This window comes from Podarcis raffonei, chromosome 17 (genome assembly GCF_027172205.1).
Source record: "Podarcis raffonei isolate rPodRaf1 chromosome 17, rPodRaf1.pri, whole genome shotgun sequence".
Lineage (NCBI taxonomy): Eukaryota > Metazoa > Chordata > Lepidosauria > Squamata > Lacertidae > Podarcis > Podarcis raffonei.
In genome coordinates this window covers 26,837,885-26,858,117 of record NC_070618.1, presented here as the reverse complement: position 1 = coordinate 26,858,117, position 20,233 = coordinate 26,837,885, and the positions used below count along the sequence as shown (strand labels likewise).

Below are 20,233 nucleotides of genomic sequence, written 5' to 3'. Positions count from 1 at the left end.
GTGTATTATTATTATTATTATTATTATTATTAATCACTTTATGGGCACTTTCCCAACAGGATGTAACCACTGGCTATGCAAATCTGTGCATGCAACTCTCTACAGGCCAGAAAGATATTTTTACAGGACGATGTCCAATCAAATATATATACCATAGGCCTATTCTTGATTAAGACTGCATGTGCTTTTCATAACAAATACATTCCTGTTCTTACATTGAGGGTGGGAGAGTCACACACGTTTTGCTTTTAGTGGTAAAAATCAAATGTATCATGTGCCAGGGAAATAACAACAATAATAGTGAATGAAAATGCTGTTTTAAAAAGCAACAATGCTGCAAATGCTAGCAAATTGCAGAAATGGTTGCACTTGGAGAGCTTCTAGCCGCAGAAAAGGGAGAGCAGCAAGCAAGCTAATTCTGTATCTAAACCGCAAGCGATGAACTGCACCTTGGATAAATCACAAACTTGCTAGATCCCCGACAGAAACAGCCATTTAAAATTAATTTTAGCTCTGAGAGTTGACTCTTGTGCGCCTTCTCATTTCCTAGGCTGACCCCGGTGACCGGACTCGGATATTTAACCTCAGGCCCATAACTTACGCATAGAGGAAACATGTACTGGCAGCAGATTCTTGGTTGGCTGCCTTGTAAATACGTCAACTATTGCAGATGCCTCTGAGCACACTAGCAGGTCTTAAGCTGCTCTCTCATATGGCCACCCAACCCTGTGCATGCGTAGCGCCACAAATTAACACACAGCTGAACGCATAGCGAGGATACAAGGCCCCAGATACATGATCAAATATCGCCAGCCGTAAGAAAACGACACAGAAAGGAGTTTTGCTTAAAAAGAAAAGCAAAACAAAAACATCCCCCATTTTCTGCACAAATTAGAAGCTGCCTTGTACTGGGTTCTCTCCCAACAACTCAAGCCCCCTTAAAACAATGGAAAGCAAACTTTTTGGCAAGGATGCCACAAGTCAAAGCTAATGCATAAGATGTGCTACTCTGTTGTGCCTGTGTTATATAGCGGACAGGGGGCTGGACTTGGCCTGGAAGAAACTTTAGCTATTGTAAATGATGGGGCTGTATCTTTTATCACATGTGAAACTTTCCCATATATAGCTGCAGCTGCTGTTAATAATGACTGCTCACTTCACCGGAGCCAATTTGACCCAAACCTAAAATGGTATTATTTTTCACTTGGGTGTGTAAATAATCATCACTATGTGCTGATCATTCAGAGGGCTCAGAGGAATTTATTACAGATGGGTGTTTGACAGTTCAGGCTACAGGTTTTATTGCCCATGAAGAGTTCGGAAATGAGGAAGTAGCGTTCTTGGAGCAGCAATTCTCTCCCTGCCAACATAGGAGAGGGAACATGTCTTGACTGAAGGCGCCCCCCCTCGTGTTCTTGACAGCCCCCTAAGCCCTTCGAACAATTAAACAGTTCCTTTTCACTGTGAATCATCAATCTTGCTAAAAAGATTCTATGCTAATTATGTTTCAAACTACATTTTTAAATAAAAAATCAAAATCAACCAGAGACAGGCTATCAGAAAGAAGACAGGCGGCGTCAGGGTGCTTTTTAAAATAAATTGGGTTCTGAGTTGCTCTTTATTAAACAATGTTCTGTGTTCCCCATTTACTGTACTCGGGAATCTATTTTAAAAAGGCTGTAATTTCCCTGCTTTTTGCCAAAGTGGATGAAATTTACAGTCACAAGAGTCCCTCCAGAATATATTAAACCTGCTAAGTTGTAGGTATTTCATGCAGGGAATCTTTAAAGTTAAATTCATATTAACAGTCTATAACTTTCTGCCAGAATTTGCAGGACTAGCTACTTCCATCTGAGTGAAGTGTGTCAAATTTTACAATTTATAGCTGCAAAATGATAGCTGCAGTGGGTTTTTGTTTTTTTGCAAGGGCAGAATAACCTGTTCTGGGATGAGTGCTGTAGGAATCATAGGGGAGGCATGAAACAAAGAACATGGATCCCCAGGAAATACTGTGGTGGCCCCTCCCAGAAATGACCATGTTGCCCCAAGGGGTGGGGGTAGGCTTCTAGCTCCCCAGGTTTTCTTGAGCTACAGTGGGGATCTCCCCATTGATCTCTCAATAGGGGAAGGCATTGATCCATGCACTGAATAACGAAGACAGGTTTTAATCAGTGGTCGTCACATGGACAGTACCACTCCACACTGTGTGTGCATACTTGCAAAATGTGCTCCCAGAACAGGAACTGTGAACATCAAAGGATAAATACTACAACAGAAAACAAAGGAAGTGCATAGCTTAATCCTTGGGGTGGTAAAATCAACAGAATTTGTTACCTTTTGCTGAACTGCACAACCTCTCCATTCTTTGCCCAGCTAATGGTGGGCTTTGGGTTCCCAACCGCCTCGCAGTGAAGAAGAACACTTAGTGTCCCGCTAGCTAAAACGACAGTATGTCCGAGATGGGTGACCACTTCGGAGGCGGAGAGCTGCTGGGCCGCAGATATCTTCTTGAGAATGGCAGGCTTTCTATGAGGCCCCCGCGAGCCGTTTGTCAGCTCTGGTGATGAGGACAAGTGGGTTTCAGCCGAAGACGTTCTCAAGGAGCTGGTGAACTCGGAAAAATACTTGCTGAACGGGACCTCCACCGAAGCAGAACTGACCCTGCTCCCTTGCGTTTTGAAAAGGGACTCCTGATGTTCCAAATGGCTCTTGAAAATTTCGTGGGCCAACTGCGCAACCAGCTGCTTGCTATAGACATCCTGAACTTCCTCTGGCTGTTGGGACAAGTTTCTCAGGATGTCGTCCAAACGATCCTGGTTGGCGACCATGGTGAAAGGAAGGGTGTACTCCTGGCCTTGATCTTCCTCGGAAGAGATGTTTCTCTCCGCAGAGTCCTGAGCTTCCCATGGCTCTGGGTGGTCCCGAGGCCAGCCTCTGTACTCCAAAAGCCTGGAGACAATATCGTCGTACCGGCTGCTAGGGTCGGTAAGAAGCCCCCGTTTCTCAGTTTTGCTGCCGTTGAAGAGGATTCCGTTCTGATGCTTCTCCTGGGCGTGCAAAGCTTCGTTCAAGCTGGCCTTCCTCGTGGCTTCTTCTTCTTTCATCATCCCAAGTGACAAGGCGGCCATGCGCTTGTTGTGGCCTCCTATGAGCTTAATCACAAAATGCTCCCGAGCCAGCCCTGCTGTGCAGGTGTAAGTCCCCGTATCGGAGGGCTTCAACCGATGAATTTTCATATATCCATACGGAGCAATAGTCACGTGAGCCGAGCTGATGAGCCGCTTGCCATCTTTCTCCCATGTGATCATTGGCTTCCGGAACCTTCTCACGGGGCACCTGAGGATGACGGAGGTTTTGGGGAGAAGGTAGGCATACCCGCCAACAACGAAGTGCAGCTTTCTCTGTTTCCTTGTTTGGATGAAGACTTTCTTTTGAGCCATGATCAGAGGGGTTTGCTTGTGAGATGGCCTCTGGTGTCCTGAAATGTAATTAATAATGTTTGGAAATGGAACCACATCATCTCTCCTAGCAAGTTCGGGTGGAAACTAGAATTGGGTTATTCCCTCGCCCCCATTTTGTTTCAGTTAATCTGTGCTATGTTGTGATCAGATTGCGCATGTCCTGTTCTACTTCCACAACATCGGCTGCTGCTGTGGCAGGAGGCAGGGAGGGCCAAAGAGAGCATGACATGATAAAGGTAAAGGTAAAGGACTGTTAAGTCCAGTCAAAGGCGACTATGGGGTTGCGGTGCTCACCTCACTTTCAGGCCAAGGGAGTCAGAGTTTGTCCACAGATAGCTTTCCAGGTCATGTGGCCAGCATGACTTAGCCACTTCTGGTGAAACCAGAGCAGCGCACAGAAACGCTGTTTACCTTCCAGTCGCAGTGGTACCTATTTATCTACTTGCATTGGTGTGCTTTCGAACTGCCAGGTTGGCAGGAGCTGGGACAGAGCAACAGTAGCTTGAATGACATATCATGGGGTAATACACTATATCAGGCATCCCCAAACTCGGCCCACCAGCTGTTTTGGGACTACAATTCCCACCATCCCTGACCACGGGTCCTGTTAGCTAGGGATGATGGGAGTTGTAGTCCCAAAACAGCTGGAGGGCTGGGTTTGGGGATGCCTGCACTATATCATGGCATGGGGCACCACACTCTAATCTAGGAGAGAGGAAGGATAATCAGCACGGAAATATCATTTTCAGTAGCACCTCAGTGTTGTCCAGAAATGTCGTTTGCACCTCATTAAACAAAATAAACAGCTTCTTTTGGCACTGGCTGTTATTTTAGCTATTATGATTTACAGCAAATAGGTGGGTGGCAGCTGCAGCCCCTCTCCCAAATCAGAAAACAGCAATGCACATCCCGTTGCTGAAGATCTTTCCGTGAAGGAGCCCATCTAATGAATACAAGGAAGGTGCGAAAGAAAAAGGGGAACTCCCCTTGTTAAATGTTCATCGTTTCAGCCCTGTGAGGCCCCACAGCTGAGAGCAGCAAGGAGGAATAAATGCAGTGGAGTCTCGAGGGTGTAATGTGAAGCAGAACAAATCTAGTTTGAGCGGGTTGAAAACCCCACGGTGGATAATATTAGACTTCATTAGTTATGTGGGTCCCTGCAGTTCAGATCTCTGTGCCAGACAACTGAAAAGAATATGAGGACTGGGTCATGGATTTTGAAAATAATGTTACATTTTGCACTTAGAAATCAAATCCCAATGTAGCATTTATGAATGGCCCATCCATGTATAAATCACAGCTGTTGCAAACTTATACAAACAAGGCCCCCAATTCTTTCCTTCTCACTGTACTTCTCCATTTTTCAGGCAAAAGTTATGATACATGAGTAGCGTACTAATCTTAAATGACATTATACTAAACACACAGGGCAACACCCACCATTTCCTGATTCCCCCCCTCCCATATTTTTTTGAGGGGGGCGCACTGAGGGTACAAGGGATGGGTGGAACAGTTCTGCCAATGAGGGACGCTGTTAAACATCACCCATAAACCTCTGGAACGCTGAACCTGATTATTACTGTTTGGAAAGGGACGCCCACCCTTATATATCTTCTTCATGGAAAACAAACAAGCCCTGGGAAATTCAGGCACAATTGAATACAACTGCAATAGCAACTTTCTTATGAAACTTTTATCATTTTGAAAACATGGACTCCATTTGCCCCAAAGTGATTAGGGGGCCTTTTCTCGCTGAATCAAACCCCAAGACAGCACAACCAAATATCAGGGATGGTGACAGTTACAGTCCAGCAATAGCCACAATAAGGTCTCTCTCTCTTTTTGGTCCATAATTCACCCATGTCTATATTTGCAGACTCCCAGGGTAGACCATGGACTGTGTCACAAGTCACCTTGCCATTGATTCAGATCTCTGTGTGTGCATCAACTAGCCATTAAGGCCTTTTCTCAACTTGTTGCCTGATTTTTAAGGAAGACAGGCCAACTATTATGGGAAAGTCTTATGAATGGGATCTAGAGGGCAAACAATCCACTGTGCTGATTGAGTTCAGCCCCTGCTGAACTTCCAGGTAAAAGGTAAAGGTAAAGGGACCCCTGACCATTAGGTCCAGTCGTGACTGATTCTGGGGTTGCGGTGCTCATCTCACTTTATTGGCCGATGGAGCCAGTGTACAGCTTCCGGGCAGAGGGAAGGATTAACCAGTACACAATAAGATCAAAATGCGAGTCGGGTGAAAGTGTGGATGCAGTTAGTTCAAATTAAGTCTGATTATAACCAGTGAGGCATGTAAGGGACCCCTGACCATTAGGTCCAGTCGCGGACGACTCTGGGGTTGCGGTGCTCATCCCGCTTTATTGGCCGAGGGAGCTGGCATACAGCTTCCGGGTCATATGGCCAGCATGACTAAGCTGCTTCTGGCGAACCAGAGCAGCGCACGGAAACACCGTTTACCTTCTTGCCGGAGCAGTACCTATTTATCTACTTGCACTTTGACGTGCTTTTGAACTGCTAGGTTGGCAGGAGCTGGGACTGAGCAACAGGAGCTCACCCCGTCGCAGGGATTCGAACCGCCGACCTTCTGATCGGCAAGTCCTAGGCTCCGTGGTTTAACCCACAGCGCCACCCGCGTCCCGAACTTCCAGGTGCTTTGCAGTAAATTATTACCGAGTAAAGGGCTCTACAAACTCCTGTTTGGTCACAGAGATGTCACAAACCCTCAGAATTCCCACTCACCCCAGTTGCTTTTCTATACTCACTTGCACAGGTTGCTACTGCACATGGCCTGACCAATGATGAGAACGGCAAGGGCGGGCACAGCGATGAATTGATGATGGCAGAAAGCCCGGTGTTTAGCATTTTCCTGCAAATAGCATTTCGCTTCTGGGTTCCCTCACCACAGCTCACAGAACACTAGGCACAAAAAGGAGCTGATTAGGAAGGTCACATGTTAAAAGACAAAGAGGTGCAGAGAAAAGGGCTGGAGGCAGCTGGGTGCACGGACTATAATCTCTTCCTGTGGCCACTATGCTTTAAAATATTAGGGTGCATTACTCTGTACAGAAGGGAACTCCCCTTTGCAGATTTTTGTGGACTCGGTAATGCTCATACATGTAAGGTTTTCACAGTATCCACAGAACATCAACCTCGTGATAATGGTGCTGTCTGTCTCCACCCACCACTTTAATCCAGATGCACTGTTTCATGGTTTTGGTGGTTTGTTTTAATTGGTGAAATATACTCGGAGTGGCGTAGTGATTTCATGCTCTTTATTGCAGCTTGTAAACAGTGAATGAATTTCCCCAAAACCTCAGGCTTTATATACATTATTTACACAATGGGTTGTGATTGGCTGATTCTGCTTCCCTCCTGGAGCCTGATTGGGCTGTTCCTGCAGGCCAATCAGTTGTTGCATTCTAGGATCCTACTGACCTAATAGGCTGCTTAACTTCCTCCTGGGGCCTGACTGGGCTGCTCCTGCAGGCCAATCCAGTTGTTGCATTCTAGGATCCTACCTGCCTATTGTTCTAGGATCCAAGCTCAGTACATAACAATTGGATTTTCCATGGGAGCCGTAAACGCAGATTAAATTGGAAAATAAAATGGGAAGACATCATGTGGCTATTGTTCAAACCAAGCATGCATGGCCACAGCTGCCTTCCTGCAGCTGTCTGAACATGGGAATCCTACCCATGCTGGCATAAGAAGACAGATTCCCATTCCTTCGCTTCTCACCATCCTGTCTTCAGGAAAAGTTAGGTACTCCAGTGGGCAGGCTATGTATTCCATATACACAGGATCGCTTTGGTGTAACTAATATGCAGGCAACTTAACAGGCCTGCACTTTTGCCAACATCTGCAAAGAACTCCAATGCTGCCTCTTATGTTTTTTGCTTGCGGTGCTGTTCCTGGAAGCGGCTGATGACTAACATGGTAACAGCGAGTGGGAGGGAGGGAGGGAGAAGCAGACATGATGCTCACATGGACCCCAGTTCAGATTCAGCCTTGCACAAGGCAGGGTGGGCATGTGGCAAGTAAGGCACGGGTATTAATAATTACCAAAAGCTGTGGCCCCAGATAACCAAGAGCTATCTAAATCGTAAGACAGATGGATGGGCCCATCTCCATCTCCAATGAACGACCTGCATTCTTGAGCAAAGGGGCTTTCCTTCCTTTGAGCCCTGTGCACATGGTTACAGATGCAGTATTATAAACCTTATGTGCAGATCCAGTAGCAGCTGCGAGTATCTGGGTCCAGGTTTGCTCTGCTTGCCCTTGCTGTGTGTGCACCACATAAATAAATGGCTCTTGTTGAATCTGGGCTTTAAAATATAACTTTCTAATACTCGTGCAAGGATGGTTATAGGTATAAAAAAAGGGGGGTGGGACAGACACACCAAAACGTTCTCTGGTGTAGAAGGAAACAGCCCCCTTTTGAAAAATAATATAAATGCCATTATGCAGAAAGTTGTGTAGGAGGGGGGTAGAATGCCTGCTTTAGCCTCATAATGGGGGCATGTCCTAGCAGCAGATTGCCTTATACAATCTATTTATTTGGCAGGATAGATTATTATCAATTAGTTAAGCTTCCTCTACAACACACAAGCACACAAACACATCCTGACACGAAGGGTTTCTTTCATCGACCAAGCTATTAACTTTCTCCTTGAGTGAAAGAGGGGTTGGCAGTGGCAAGGAGAAGAACACCTACTTGGTTTTAGGATTAAGCAATATGCTTTTATATATGTTGGAAGCCGCCCAGAGTGGCTGGGGCAACCCAGGCAGTTGGGCGGGGTGCAAATATTATTATTATTATTAGGTGCTCCAGACATCCCTTACCTGAAAGCCTCTCTCTCTCAGCAATCACTCAATAATGTCAAATCCAAAGTACAGATGTATTTGGTTGTGGATCATTAAACAAGACTAGAGCAGTGCTTTACACAAATGCTTTACACAAATGCTTTACACAAATGCTTCAATGTTTATTGAAGTTGGCAAGGGCCTTTTTGCAGCCTGAGTATTCTATATTGCGAGACTTGTCAGGTGGTTCCTTAGAGAGAAGATAAGGCTGTGTACACATGTTCATTTCCTCTGCATCTGCTGGTCTAGGAAGCCATGCACTCATGGTATTCGCCACACCTGTATCTATCCTACATTTTCAAATGAAATACTGCATTGTAATTCATTCCCCTCAAACCAGCTTTGATCAGAATGGAAAAGAGGACTTCTCTGCATTTAAACTGGTAATGTGTACGCAGCCTAAGAAAGGACAGAAAAGTCTTTCTCTGCAGTGTTACAGGGAAGATGCTGGTTAGGTAAAGGTAAAGGGACCCCTGACCATTAGGTCCAGTCGTGACCAACTCTGGGGTTGCGGCGCTCATCTCGCTTTATTGGCCGAGGGAGCCAGCGTACAGCTTCTGAGTCATGTGGCCAGCATGACTAAGCCGCTTCTGGTGAACCAGAGCAGCGCACGGAAACGCCGTTTACCTTCCCGCCGGAGCGGTACCTATTTATCTACTTGCACTTTGGCGTGCTTTCGAACTGCTAGGTTGGCAGGAGCAGGGACCGAGCAACGGGAGCTCACCCCGTCGTGGGGATTCAAACCGCCGACCTTCTGATCGGCAAGCCCTAGGCTCTGTGGTTTAACCCACAGCGCCACGCCCTCTCCAAAGTGTGCTCTAAGTTCACACAGCACAACCGTGTGGCCCAAAAAGCTTTTCTACAATGGATCGCATTCCCTGAAACACGCTCTGAACCCTCCTGCAGCACACACAGGTGTTCTGCTGCAGACAAGGCAATGCAGAAAGGCAGCTGTAGCAAACTTCATTCCAGTTATTGCTCTTGTCTCCTCTAGCTGCCCACAGCGATGAAAGACAGACCTAATAATAATAATAATAATAATAATAATAATAATAATAATAATTTATTATTTATTATTTATTATTTATACCCCGCCCATCTGGCTTGGTTTCCCCAGCCACTCTGGGCGGCTTCCAACAGAACACTAAAATACAATAACCTAGTAAACATTAAAAGCTTCCCTAAACAGGGCTGCCTTCAGATGTCTTCTAAAAGTTTGGTAGTTGTTTTTCTCTTTGACATCTGATGGGAGGGCGATCCACAGGGCAGGTGCCACCACCGAGAAGGCCCTCTGCCTGGTTCCCTGTAACTTAGCTTCTCGCAGGGTAGGGAACCGCCAGAAGGTCCTCAGTGCTGGACCTCAGTGTCTGGGCTGAACAATGGAGGTGGAGACGCTCCTTCAGGTATACTGGACCGAGGCTGGTTTTGCATAAGTATAGAGCCAATGAACTAGCAACCAATGAATTTGTACCTCTGTGGAAATAACCTGAGCACCAGGACAAACTATCACTCACTTCCTCGCCTGCCCCCAAACCCACCTAGAATGTGCATGGTGAAGTTCTGAATTTACAAGCCACCATCTCCAACTCTTATTATGGAGGTTCTGCAAAGATGTTCCAAATGGAAATGTCAACACACAGCATCCCTTCAGCAAAGCACACTGGGTTCTCTACCAGCAGCCAGGTGTACTAGGGCTACTAGGAGAACACACCTCACAACTTTCAGGAAGAACATCATGGGAAAAGGGAGACCTATCTGACCAGCCATTCAGTGAAGGCTGGTCACTGAGGGCAAAAGGTGCACTGCCCAATCAACCTCAGCCTGCCTTTGGTCAGCCCCAACCTACCTGCTTTTCTCCTTACAACCTGCCTAGAGGGTGGCACTGCCAGTCAGCTACCTTCTCCTTAGTTTCAGTGTTGCCTTTGCAGAACTCATCAGGGAAGAGGATGGGGACAAAATTAGATGTCAGAGGCTGGCTGGATGAGTGAGAGCGGTGGGAGCCGTCTGCCCAAGAGCCCCCCAGGGAGGACACAGAAAAAGACGACTTTGAACCTGGTGGCCAGCGCACAGCAGCAGGGGTGGGGATGGAGGCTGGGCACCCACAGAATTTTTTTCTGTGGGTGCCTGGGCTCCCAGGGCCCCCTGAAGTTGGTGTCCCTGTGGAGGAGCGAGTGCCATTGTTCAACTATGCAATGCATGAAAACCACTTTTTTATCCATCCTGAATCTTCCAGCATTCTGCTTCATTAGATGCCCATGACTTCCTGTGCTATCCTGCCTAGAGCTGATGGTAATAAATAAATAAATAAATAAATAAATAAATAAATAAATAAAAATACTACTACTACTACTACTACTACTACTACTACTACTAATAATAATAATAATAATATATTATTTATACCCCGCCCATCTGGCTGGGCTTCCCCAGCCACTCTGGGCGGCTTCCAACAAAAGATTAAAATACCGTAATATATCAAACATTAAAAGCCTCTCTAAACAGGGCTGGCTTCAGATGTCTTCTAAAAGTCTGGTAGTTGTTGTTCTCTTTGACATCTGGTGGGAGGGCGTTCCACAGGGCGGGCGCCACTACTGAGAAGGCCCTCTGCCTGGTTCCCTGAAACTTGGCTTCTCACAGTGAGGGAACCGCCAGAAGGCCCTTGGCGCTGGACCTCAGTGTCCAGGCAGAATGATGGGGGTGGAGAAGCTCCTTCAGATATACTGGTATTCACAGTCCCAAACATCTGGAGGGTACCACATTGGCCACCCAGTGCTAGAGACACCCAAGGCTGCGGTTTGTTTGTTTTTGTTTTCTACTGCTACCTCATACCTGCGTCCAGTCTGAAAGAAGCCACTCAGGGGGGCAGTCCTCATTTTGGCAGGCTTGTTGGGAGGCGGGCCTCAAAGTGGAGCAGAATGTTTCTGGAAGCTCCAGGAAACTCCCATCGGCCATGCGCTGCTTGCAGAGCACTTCCCGCTTCTCAAGGCCACCCCCGCACGTCTGTGAACACTGGAGGACAACAGAAGCGGCAGAGGCCTCAGAGCTTGCTGACATTTGCAGCAACTGCCATGCATCAGGTCGCCTGAATCACAACTGAAGTGAATGGGAGCGACCTGACTGCGTGTGAGATGGCAGCCATTACATACAGCCTACTTGTGAGAAGAGTGTTAAGTTAAACAAACAGCAGAAGCGCAGCTCTCCTTTGGCGCTCTCTTTGCTCAGAAAACCCTCTGTTCAACACCAGGCCCAGCCTAACTCCACAGTCTAATCCACCACCCCCACCAAGTTTTAATTCATGGGAAAGCTACACCCTGGGTCTTCAATCCGCAGCTCCCTAAATAATTGGTTTGCAAGGTTAATATAATAAACTACTAAACCACACAGTCCTTTATTTTTATGACTCTTGGTGACTGCTGTGAGCACTGCTTCCAAAAATAAAAGGGAGGGTTATTGGAGTCAATGTAAGTATGTTAGATAAATTTCTAATGAACCACATCTCCCTCCCTCTTTAAGCTAAATCTTCTCCTGCATACATTCATGCAGGCAGGGAACTAGATTATAAACTTGTATAGAGATTCACTTGACCCAATGAGGCCAGTGAGGCCCTGCTTCTAGCATTTCTTTTTATGCACAAACCACCAGGTTAAAGAACATGGTGCCCATGTTGTGGACTGCAACTTCCACCATACTGGCTGGGGCTGATGGGAGTTGGAGTCCAAAATCCAAGGTACCATGTTAGGTTCCCAAAAGTAAGTTGAAACTGGTTCCATACTCTCCTGGTATGTCCCACAGAGGATCTTATGGTCTTCAAACAAAAACATCTTGGAGGTTCCGGGCCACAGAGCGGTTAGGCTGGCCTCAGCCAGAGCCAGGGCTTTTTTGGCTGTGGCTCCGATCTGGTGGAATACTCTGTCACAAGAGACTAGGGCCCTGCGGGACCTGACATCTTTCCGCAGGGCCTGCAAGACACAGCTGTTCCACCAGGCCTTTGGCCAGGGCACAGCCTGACCCCCTTCTTTGGCAATCCTCACAGAACTCTAGCTCAATGGTTGCCATTAATCTGATTTGAACGGATTTTATAATGAAATGATTTTAGAATGTTGTATCATTTTAATGTTGTTAGCCGCTCTGAGCCCTGCTTCGGCTGGGGAGGGCGGGATATAAATAAAATTTATTATTATTATTATTATTATTATTATTATTATTATTATTATTATTCTATTTGCACCTGTCAATTGGCTAATACCAATTAGTGACTTGTATGCTGATCCTCGGGATGACTTATCACATTCATATTTCCTCTGATAAAAAACTTCCTACAATCTTGGTTTTGCATGCTAATATCCTTTTTGGTTCCCAATTAAAGAGCGTGAGATCAAGTGAATGAGAGAACTACTCAATGGAGTCAGTTCACATATTCAGTTGCGAGATTAGCAAGCAGTGAGAAATAAAAGGGATGCCTAAGCCTGCACTTGTGAACCAGCTCAATGTCCTACATATGACAATGTGCAGAATGAACCGTGAGTTGGAAGGCAATGAAAACAGGCATGAAGGAGGAGTCGCGTTGTGTGCTTGTCCCTACAGTCCCTTTGAAATTATAGCTAAACCATTTACAAAATGTCTGGCAGAGGCTGACATAATATGGGAGATAGACCTACCCACAACAACAGGCTCTTTCTGATGCTTTAGGATGCTACAGTCTCCCATAAAGGTGTTTTAACGCACAGGTGTGTGTGCATAGGTAATTCGCTATCCAATCTACCAGACAAAACACACATGCAACACACAAACAGGTTTTGCTTTGTGAAACACAAAAGGAGCTTTCAAATTATTTGGGGCTAGTTTTTAGAATTATTCGCTGAGTAGTACCTAGAGCAGTAAACAAAGGGAGGCACACAGATGAGATTTCTTTTCTTTCTTTACCCTTGCACTATTATGAATTGCAGCTGCATTATTTATATTGTTGTTGCTATTATTAATGTATCTTTGACACATTTATTTATCCCCTTTTTCTGCTCCCCTGTACTGTTTGTATCTGTGGCATATGCACTAACTAGAATTATCGGGTGGGTGCATCAGTATGTTTGGGTATGTGACGAGGGGTAATGGGAGGGAGAAATGAAGGAGGGGGCTGTCGACTGAAGCATAATTTTGTGAAAAAGAAAACCTCAACAAGTGGAACCTTGGTTCTCAAACATAATCCGCTCCTGGAGTCCGTTCTGTTATGTACTGAAGTTCTCACCCTAGGCCAGCAGTGGGATACTGTAGATAGTTATGCAAATAAGGGATCGAAAGTGACGTTCAGTGATTGGATAGTTTTAGAAAATTGTTACAGTTATGTTGTACTGGAGCTCTATATAAGCAGGCTGACTGAACCCTTCAGTTCAGTTCTGTTCTGGCCTGTGAATAAACAAGAGCTGTTTGAAGAATCGCTGTGTCGTCTGATATGTTCACCCACAACTTAACACGTTCAACTCCTGAAACGGTTCAGGAACCAAGGCACAGCTTCCAATTGGCTGCAGGAACTTTCTGCAGCCAATCAGAAGCTGCGCTAGACGCTCGGCTTCCAAAGAACATAAAAAAACCGGAACAATCACTTCCAGTTTTTGATCGTTCAGGAGCCAGAACGTTTGGCTCCCAAGGCGTTCAGGAGCCAAGGTTCCACTGTATTCGCAACAGCAAAAGGTAAACAAAGACCCAACAGCTTTACAACTTTAAACTTTTGTAAGCAAAGCAACTAAAAAACAATGACAGTAACAACATATTGTATACAGCAGGGCAAGAGCCTCGCTACTGAAATGCTGCATTATGTGGACTGTCATTCACAGAGCACCAATTCATCGGTTGTCTGAAATGTGCCAAAATTAACAGAGATTATAACTCCCTTCTATGGACAAGTTAATATCTGATAAGCAGTTATTTTCTACATTCGCTCTTGGAATTGTTCACTTGCATTGTTAGGCAGTGAGACCAAACAGATGCAGAAGGAAAAAGGAATCATGCTTTCCAAAACTTTAATAGTTGCTGTTGGATCCTAAAGCATTCTAATTTGCTGCAATCAGCAAGGTTCCCCACTCCCACCTTCTGGGAGAAACAGTTTTGAAGGGTCAGGAGAGGGGAAAGAAGCCTTTAAAAATGTTCTGGGACATGTCAGCCCAAGGAACGTTAATAGATATTCTGAAAAGTGAGCCACGGTTTGTTCTATTAAAAGTCCCTTCCCTTCAGCAATAAAGCGAAGATAGAAAAAGATTTATTGATGCAACATTTTGCAGCCGCTTTCTAGAAAAGAAATGTTTACCGGGGCTTATAAAAATGAATTCTGATACCATTTTCTTTGGGGTGGGAGGCGAGGAGAGGAGATAACCCCTCAAAACAAGGTAAACACCCTCACAGCTTTATCCCAAATATGGAACGTTTTAAAAATAAAGACTTGAATTTATAAGGATGTATTTTTAATCACTCAAAATGTTAAACATGCTGATGGTTATCTCAGGAGTTCTTCTGCCAAGAACATTAAAGCTTTATTAAATAAATAAATAAAATTCTAATTTGGACCATCTTTCCTTATGGGAACTCAAAAGCCACAGCGGAGAAGAGTGGTAAGGCTTGTAGCTAAAATATTGTATTCATGCGAAAAACGTCAGTAGATACAATGAACATGGGTTTACCCCATGTCAGTGGGGCAGCCAAAGAGGGTGTCTATGGGGGCAGTGGGCTTGCCTCAAAATCAAAGCAGAAATGAGAGACTGTGTTTACCAGGGGTCAGCAACCTTTTCCGGTCCACTGTCCCTCAGACCATGTGGTGGGCCAGACTATATTTTGAAAAAAATGATGAATGAATTCCTATGCCCCACAAATAACCCAGAGATGCATTTTAAATAAAAGCACACATTCTACTCATGTAAAAACTGTTAGAATTCCTACTCCATGATTGCAGTCATGGGATTGTTGTCTTTCACATGACAGTGTATATTTTGACTCCACAAAGTGGGAAGTGACGGAGACAGGATGTTTGTGTTATTGTGTTCCGTGAAGTGGGACTATTGTCCTGTTTTTTCCTCTTTACTGTCTGATGCTAGAGAGGGAGGGAGCCATGTTGCAGTGCTCCGTGTGTGTTTATATGTAAATAAAGTAGATTAGCCCAAATGCTGAGTTGCTGAGGTCTGTCACGCATGATGCACAAACTCTGTGGATCCCTAAGTGTGCCGGTGTCAGTTGGCATCAGTCGCTGTGATGTTCGGGCTGAAGAAAGCTTTTGAAGCTCCCGAATGAAAGACTAGGAGGGAGAGAACATGCCAGTCGGGCATGTGTCTCTGCCAGGGTCCTACTTGAGTGTAGGCCAAGCTCCTCACAAAAACACCAGGGAGGCTCCACAAATAACTCAGAGATGCATTTTAAATAAAAGGACACATTCTACTCATGTAAAAACACGCTGATTCCCGGACCATCCGTGAGCCGGATTGAGAAGGCAATTGGGCCGCATCCGGCCCACGGGCCTTAGTTTGCCTACCCCTGGTGTTGATCTTTGATGGGGTTCAGAATTTGCACCTTCCCTGTTTGTTGCGCAAGTGGAGGAAACTTCATGCCTTGGTTCACTGAATGAAAGACATTACTTACCTGTTGCCACTCTGAGAGGTACCAGGACGGGGGGCAGTCGAAACGATTGCAGGCTTGCACCTGGATGGGCTGGGGCTTGTGGCACAGCCCGTCTGCCAAGATCACCGTCTCGTTGGTTTCTCGCGAGAGGAGGTGAGAGCAGAAGACGTCTCGGGTCTGCAGTCCTACGCCGCAGGTGAGGCTACAGGAGCTCCACTGCCCCGTCTCCCACCTGAGGGGGGAAAGACGAGAAGAGGAAACCGCTGCATCAAAACAAGTTTCCCAAACCTCCTACCAATCTGTCTGCCTTTTCGCTCTGCATGAGAAACTCTGGAATGGATCATGCCTAATGCTACAGTCCTATAAACCAGGAGTGCGGCAGAAGGCTGCGTTCCCTTCTGGGCACCTCTGCCCCCGGTGGGCAAGGCCAGAGGCAAAAAAGAAAAGGTCACAACTCTTACCTAGATCCAGTCATGCAGAAGTTTTTACACAAACCCAGGATGACCGTTTACAGAGGCAAACACAAAAAAGGAGTCTACTAGTTATTTGAGAAAGACTGTGGAATCTGGGAAGGTGGTACATGTGCAGCTCCCCAGGGGGTGGTATTACTGTGCCATCGGACTGGGAGTCTTCATAAGAGAGATGCTCCAGAGGAAGAACTGTGAGGGGAGAGAGACTTTCTGTTCATCATTGGCTCCCTACATTGGCTCCCAGTACGTTTCCGAGCACAATTCAAAGTGTTGGTGCTGACCTTCAAAGCCCTAAACGGCCTCAGTCCAATATACCTGAAGGAACGTCTCCACCCCCATCTTTCAGCCTGGACACTGAGGTCCAGTGCCGAGGGCCTTCTGGCGGTTCCCTCCCTGCGAGAATGAGGTTACAGGGAACCAGGCAGAGGGCCTTCTCGGTGGTGGCACCCGCCTTCCCATCAGATGTCAAGGCAATAAACAACTATCTGACTTTTAGAAGACATCTGAAGGCAGCACTGTACAGGGAAGTTTTTAATATCTGATGTTTTAATGTATTTTTAATCTTCTGTTGGAAGCTGCCCAGAGTGGCTGGGGAAACCCAGGCAGATGGGCAGGGTATAATTTATTTATTTATTTATCATCATCATCATCATCATCATCATCATCAGGCAATGGTTTTCCCACCTGCTTTGCCCCACCCTCCAGCCCTAGGAGCCTCTCCCAGATCATGACATTCAGAACAGCAGAAGCAGCTGGGAAGAGAGAAGAGGAGCTCAGGGATATATATATTTAAAATAATTTTATAAGTTATATTGTTTTCCTTGTTTTTCAACTTGATCCTTTTATATAACGTTGTGGTGTTTTATGCATTGTGACTGGCCACCATTTTTACTGATTACACTGTAGTAATTCCTTATTGTATTTGTTAAGTGAAAACTGTTTAATTACTATTTGCTGATATTTAATTTCACTGTTTACCATTACGTTCTAATGGCTTATTGAATATTGCTTTATTTGATATAAGTTGTTTATTTTTAAGTTATTGTGGCTTTTTTCTTGTAATTGGATCAGATTGTTATTAACGTGTGTGACCTTGGCTGTCTATTTTGTTGTTTCTTCGCCTTGTGAATAATAAGATAGAAAGGCAGTATGCAAATTAAAAGTGAAATGAAAATGAAATTTTCCAGTACAGATGTAGTCTATTTGCTGGATGCAGATTGCACCCAGCATACAACTCAGGCACAGAGCAGGATACATCCTCCATTGTACCGTGTTTGCATTCTGAATGTTGCTGGCCAGGATTTGAGGTTTAAATTTGAAATGGTTAACCTTGCAATGTGTTGCTGATGGCAAAAAATTATGGTGTGCATATACATAGGTAAAGGTAAAGGGACCCCTGACCATTAGGTCCAGTCGTGACCGATGCTGGGGTTGCGGTGCTCATCTCGCTTTATTGGCCGAGGGAGCCGGTGTACAGCTTCCGGGTCATGTGGCCAGCATGACTAAGCCGCTTCTGGTGAACCAGAGCAGCGCACGGAAACGCCGTTTACCCTCCCGCCGGAGCGGTACCTATTTATCTACTTGCACTTTGACGTGCTTTCGAACTGCTAGGTTGGCAGGAGCAGGGACCGAGCAACGGGAGCTCACCCCGTCGTGGGGATTTAAACCGCCGACCTTCTGATCGGCAAGTCCTAGGCTCTGTGGTTTAACCCACAGCGCCACCCGTGTGCATATACATACATGGGCAGAACTGCACAATGAATACCTGTATCACAATGCCATTTTTTTTAAACCTATTGACTTGTTCTCGGCCTAGCATTGTCAATCTGGGGTGCTATAACTATTCCATTTCTCGATGAGAGATTGGCAGACTACAGCTGTTTTCTGTGAGAGAGCACAACTAAACAGCACCATGTTGGCCACAATCCTTAAGCTGCCTATTCCTTAAATTATTGTGACCGAGAGAAATGTTACGACCTAGAAAACATAATGCTCATGAACTTCCCTTCCCCAGTTATTCCTGCCCTGCTACCCTGCTACCCTGATATGATGTTCTGCACCCTCATGATGTTCTTTCCTTTTCTTCACTTCACACTGTCATGTCATATTGGCACCACTTTCCCTGTACTTCACACTGTTGGGTTGGGTTCTTTTTTTGTGCCTCTTCAGAAAGAGAAGGTGTGAGAGCAGCTCACCTTGAACCAGGGAGACAAAGAGAACCAGCCAAGGCTTTCGTTCAGCCAGAACTCAGTTCCGGCACCTCTCAGGTGGGTGCCATTGCCATTACAGTGGATGCTCAGGTTGCGAACATGATCCGTGCAGGATGCACGTTCGCAACCTGCAGCGTTCACAACCCATGTCTGTGCACGAGCGGGTTGCGATTCGGCACTTCTGCGCATGCGCAAAGTGTGATCTTGCACTTCTGAGCATGCGCGACCGCCGAAACCTGGAAGTAACCCGTTCCAGTACTTCTGGGTTTCAGCGGTCCGCAACCTGAAAAAACACAACCTGAAGCGGCTGTAACCCGAGGTACAACTGTATATGAGGACAAGGGAGGCGTTCAGGGTGAGTTCTGGCACCTCTTTTTCTAGAAAAATAGCACTGGACTCAGCACATGTCAGAGTATCCTGGAGACGCAGCCCTGTGAATATACACCAGCTCTCTCCCAGAATCTTATTTACTGACCTTAATAAGGCTATTTGAAGGCCAAGGGACTTTATGAGCATTGGCTAAGTTATGATAAACGAGGGGGCTGCTATCACCGCTTTTCTGTGGGACAGCAATGGCACCCGGCCACCGTTTAATCTAATTCAGAGCAAGTCTCCTTGATACACGAACCTTGAATTACAGGTCCCACGAAGTTGTCAGTCAGAATTAATAATGACATATCGGCTACTCTCTGTGCTTGGCACACCTTAGAGGTATTCAGAGTACTTGGTGGTAAAAAACAAAACAAGACCCAAAACCCAAAATAAAATCCTGCCTTTTGTCTCTTCTTTGGAGGTCTATTTCAATGCAGAGCTTATTGCAACACTTGCCAAAGTTTATTCTTCTGGAGTGGGAGGTTTTCCAGTTACCTCCAGCAGCTCATTGTTTATCCATGGAATAAATGCTCAGCATTCATGTTGGCAATGAGCAGCCTAGCAGGCCATAAGAAGGAATGCATCCTTTATTTGGCTTCTTTAATAATAATAATAAAAGTTCGCAAGTTTTTTTTAAAAAAATCCTATTTTTTAACTTTGGATGAAAATAAATCCTGTAGCCTTTTAAAATGTTCGTTTTTTTCTAAGTAGAGCTGAAATCGAAGAAAGAAAGGGGGACTTTTAAACAGTTTCCTGATTGAGCGAAGTAGTAGGCATGACTGTAAGGCATCGTAACCAGTTTTCCCTCTGTTTCCATCATAAACATGCACATGAATGAGGATTTTTAGGAGCGAATCTTTGAACAAAAATTATGTTCGACTGAAACTGGAGTGAAAGGGAGGACCCACAAAAGTGTGGTTTTTTTGCACAGTAAGCGCCAATCTTCTGAATGGTCGCAGGCATATAAGTTTGGTTGTGCAAGCCTAGCATGTTTCAGAACCAAGTGTGCAAGAGAGATTATCCGATGCAAAGTGACTGGAGAAGGAGGAGGAAGCAGATGATCAGGTGGTATGACTCTACCTTTAGCAAGTGGTTGTAGTTAAAACTCTGCAAAAGCATAGGGAACTCTAGACCTTCTCTAGATGAAAGACCAACTTAAAATTCTTGGCTCTGACCTCTGTTTCCAAATTGTCAATTTATAAACCCACAACGAACGGCTGCCGGATTGTGGTCTGCAGTAGTCTC

The 20,233-nt window shown here is 45.5% G+C and overlaps 1 protein-coding gene across 4 annotated transcripts in view; it reads right to left on the bottom strand.

Moving 5' to 3' along the window:
• ADAMTSL1 (ADAMTS like 1) overlaps positions 1–20,233 on the bottom strand; it is a 478,676-nt gene that overhangs the window by 50,906 nt on the left and 407,537 nt on the right. For 3 of the 4 annotated variants that reach the window (XM_053371804.1, XM_053371806.1, XM_053371805.1), the window contains 4 exons: positions 15,958–16,168; positions 11,170–11,349; positions 6,240–6,393; positions 2,335–3,478 (listed from right to left, as the gene is read on the bottom strand). In XM_053371804.1, the coding sequence (XP_053227779.1) occupies positions 2,335–3,478; positions 6,240–6,393; positions 11,170–11,349; positions 15,958–16,168 (1,689 nt within the window). The remainder of the gene's footprint in view (positions 1–2,334; positions 3,479–6,239; positions 6,394–11,169; positions 11,350–15,957; positions 16,169–20,233) is intronic. The other variant, XM_053371807.1, reaches the window with a different exon arrangement.